Here is a 4,094-nt window from a genome sequence, read left to right as displayed (position 1 = left end):
CATATATGCCTTGTCCCTTGACCGACAAATACAAGCAGGATTGCATATAAAAACGTTATACATTCATACATATATGTATAAAGTGCAGTGTTCTCTAAACGAGCTCTCATTAGCACTTAATACCATGTTCAGACCGACACTTAATCACGCGATTTCGGCTGTTGAATGGATTATCCCACTAATCTTAAAAATTTATCAGGATTTCGCCATACAAAAACAGTTCGAAATCACTTCATCAGAGTGATTTGAAACTGATCCACGCTAAATCTCTCTATGCGACTCTGATTTTGCGCAATATGTTGGTCAGAATTTAAACTAACAAACAAAAAACACAAAAAAATAAAACAAAAAAGTGTCGGTTATAATACAAAATAAAAAAAATGGAAAAAACTCAAAAAAAAGAGAGTAATGTGAAGTGAGGCTGCCGAGGCCGACCTTTTAGAGATATGGCAATAAAAAATGCAAGAGCTGCGATCTCTGCGAAAAAACAACCATATATATGAGGAAAAGTCTTGTGCAAAGCTTTTAGCTGGACACGATTACACGTCCATGGAAATAAAAGTAAAATTGCACAATTTCACCAACAAATACAGGTACATAAGTAATAAATTATGAGGTAAACATATAATATTAAATATTTTTTTTTTTATTTTTAGACAAGAAAAGCAGAAAATTGGCCCATCGGGTGGCTCCCCTAGTCGGTGGAAATATTATGAGGCGGTCCACCAAGCAGTGGGTGGTTTCAAAAGTTTTTGTTCCGCCGAACTTGTAGAGGATAGCATTGTGGGTAAGTTTTAAGCGCATTGGAGTAGATTCCAATATTCATAATAAAATGAAAAACGGTTATGGAATGTTTCCTTACACTTTTATTTGTTTCTTCTATTTTCAGTTGACATGGAACCAATTTACATTGAGGACGATGCAGAAGGAGAGCCGCCGCTCCCAAGCCCAAGCGATGGACCTTCTACGTCGCGTGGTTGCGCTCGGCCATCGTCAAGCGATGCTGTAAAAAAGAAAAAATCAGGGTTAACAATAATGGAGGAAATTAATGATGACTTATTAAAGGCGACTGAGGCGATGAAGGCAGCCGATGAAAAGCGTCTTTCTCCCCTACAAGAATATATAAACGATTCAAAAGAAGTGAAAGATGCTTTCATCGACTTCCTTCGTCGCCAAAAATAGATTTAAAATTTTTTTTTAAGTTTTAGTTTAAGAAAATGGAAAATGAATTTAAACATGTATGTGAATGAAAATGAAAATATATATGTAATATATAAAATATATATATAAATGAATACGAAAATATATATGGAACATATGTAAAATATAGAAATATCTGTTTTTTTTGTACTGGTATTGAATTATGAGATATGTAAGTATGGATCGGTTAAAATTTAATAATACTTCAAAGTTGAATGTAATAACTCACCGAAATACGAAACGAACGCTTGTCTTATTTGCTCTGCTCTTGGGTTAACATTTCCACAAATGTTAGAGACGTCTTCTGGCAACTGTCGAGATTCGTTTTCGATTGGTTGTGCTGCAATCTACTTTTCATTAATTTTATCATTTTCCTCATTTAAAAAGTTGTGCAAAACGCAGCACGCTTTTATGACAATTCTCGTGTTGGCCATGTGGTTATCCAAGCCTTTTCCAATGCGTCTAAACCTTCCCTTTAAATGACCGAAAGTATTCTACCCACTCTTCTGCATTTCGAGAGTACATAGTTGAATTTTTTTTTATCCAAAAGTTGGTTTACACAAAATGGGTACGGTTTCATCAAATGTTCATCAAATTTGAACGCAGAGTCGCCCAACAAAACGACTGGAACATTAACCAACGATATTTGTTTACTCATGTCTTTACATAAGTAGATTGTGCCAACTCGCTTTTTAAAGATGATCTCTCAAATATTGAAGAGTCATTAAAACGGCCTGGACTGCCAACGCACAGTGAGACAGCACAATAGTAACCGCGGCAAAAAATGGTTTTTGACGTGTCGTCCAATTTGAATGAAATTTTCACAGTATATTAACAGATATATGAATAACAATTCCCTGAAATTTCAGCCTCATAACTTCATTACTTTTTGGTCTAGAGCAAGTCAAAGTTGAGGTATGCCAACGCGCTTGAAATATGTTAGTTCAATATGTAATAATCAAAAGCTTATTAAAATAAAAATACATAATAAATGTAACTTTCAAGTATTTTTTTAATTAATTTAGTTATTGTAGAATGAGTAAATGAAAAAATAAATTAAAAAAAAACACAATTTTTTTTTCTTAACAACAGAATTGTGGTGCAAAAATTGAATATTTTGCATTTTCAATGGCCTAGGAAATATAGAGCAGCCCCTCGCTCTAGGTGCAGACTTTTACCAAATGAAAGTTTGAAATCTCAGCTTTAATTTAAAGTAGAGGACATATAGCAAAAGTTTGTAAAAGCACATTAAACATACAAAAAACTACAAAAAGTACGTAATTTGTAATTTGATAGATAATTTTGTTGAAGGTCATTGACTTTGGGTTAGATAGTTGCATAATTTTTAATTTAAATAGTCTCTTGCATTTTAATTATTTTTGTTGTCCAAAGCTCATAAGCAGCCTAATATAGTGAGCATAATTTTGGTTTTGGTTGTTGTTGGTTTTTGGGCATTTTTTCCATCCGCTGAGCCAAACCAGTTTTTTTTTTGCTCAAACATATGTACATTTTGTGTACTCGTGTACTTTTTTTTTGCTACAGGAATGTTATCCGAAGAAGCGCAAGAAGCAGTGAATAAGGAGTATAACTGTAGGCTATTGCATTCTCGTAAAAATTCACGTATTTCTACGAATGAAGATGTAATGCACTATTTGCAAATATAATCAGATCCTTATATTTATTCATTTAGAATGAGAAACAAATTGAAAAAATTAGAATACCATGATGATGTTAAAAAATTATTGATTGAATGAAAAAAAAATATTGTTTTTTTATTGCATTTCAATGGGACGTGGGCGTATTAGTGGGCGTGTTATTGTAATTTTTGCATGAAACATTTTAAATGATATAAATTACAGTAATATAGAATTTGAAGGTTGTATTTAATATATTTTAGAAAATATGGCACTTTTTATGTTGAAGTAGTATGGGTGATGGAGTTAAAAGTGGGCCAAAGTTCAATTTTTATTTCAAATAATGTTTGTAACTATATGTATAGCATTTAAGTATACCAAAATTGAAAGTTATACCTAAAGTATTACGGAAAATACGGCATTTTACAAATTTCGACTGCATGGCAGGTGGGCGTAAAAGTGGGCGAATTTTCTTAATTTTTTTTTTTAAACTGGAATTGTCTCAAAAATAACCTGTGCAAAATTTCAGAGCTCTACAATGACTCCTTGTATTTGATGCCGGCGTTGTCTCACTGTGCAACGTTGATGTATATAAAGCGACATCTATAACATTAAAGAAATACATTAGGTGTTTAAACGAGCTTCATGAAAAAACATACCTTGCATCTACTAAAACCAAAAGAACTGTAGAATACCAATCTTTGTAATTGTAGTAGTCAACAGCATCTTTTGCAGTTGGGCGAACTTCTATATGACAACCATCTAAAACTTAAAAATATATAAAAACTCTAATGTAAAAAATTTAACTTATTACCTATAGCTCCTAACACTTGAGGGAAACCCAATGATGCAAAACTATTTAAATACTCGCGCAATTGAATTTCGTTCATTGGGATTTTCTTCAAATACAAAGGCCACAAAAAACGCCAGACTTCATGACAGAAATCAATTAGAATGGAGCAGACAGTGCTTTTACCAATTCTGAACAAATGTATTTCCAATTCCAGAAGAGCCAAGAGCATATAAAGCAATAGCAATGCGTTTCTCTAATTGAATTGATTTCCGGTAGTTAGTGTTTTTCTTCTCCAAACCTTGCAACATAATACACAATTTAATGAAAGAATTGCGCTTCATTCGGAAGTTGTTTTTAAAAAATGCATCTGAATTCACCTGGCAGTCGACTTCTCCAAAACTTTTGGCCACGAGTCTGAATTATATATACATTATAATTAAACGAAGTTATAATACCAATATTTATAT

General features: G+C 32.6%; 1 protein-coding gene across 1 annotated transcript; it reads left to right on the top strand.

The window, feature by feature from the left end:
- The first annotated feature begins 459 nt into the window (after positions 1-459).
- On the top strand, positions 460-1,182 carry LOC126764662 (uncharacterized). The gene is made up of 3 exons (XM_050482321.1): positions 460-593; positions 657-787; positions 890-1,182. The coding sequence occupies exons 1-3, from the start codon at positions 460-462 to the stop codon at positions 1,180-1,182; spliced, it is 558 nt and encodes a 185-aa protein (XP_050338278.1).
- Positions 1,183-4,094: the final 2,912 nt, after the last annotated feature.

The sequence above is a fragment of the Bactrocera neohumeralis genome, unplaced genomic scaffold (genome assembly GCF_024586455.1).
Source record: "Bactrocera neohumeralis isolate Rockhampton unplaced genomic scaffold, APGP_CSIRO_Bneo_wtdbg2-racon-allhic-juicebox.fasta_v2 cluster09, whole genome shotgun sequence".
In the NCBI taxonomy this organism is placed as follows: domain Eukaryota; kingdom Metazoa; phylum Arthropoda; class Insecta; order Diptera; family Tephritidae; genus Bactrocera; species Bactrocera neohumeralis.
Note: the sequence above shows the minus strand (reverse complement) of the source record. Positions and strands in the feature narration are given on the sequence as shown.

Coding starts and splice junctions, on each gene's coding strand:
- LOC126764662 (XM_050482321.1), top strand. CDS start 460: ATGCAAGAGCTGCGATCTCTGCGAAAAAACAACCATATATATGAGGAA. Junction 594..656: donor AATTTCACCAACAAATACAG/GTACATAAGTAA, acceptor TTTTATTTTTAG/ACAAGAAAAGCAGAAAATTG. Junction 788..889: donor TGTAGAGGATAGCATTGTGG/GTAAGTTTTAAG, acceptor TTCTATTTTCAG/TTGACATGGAACCAATTTAC.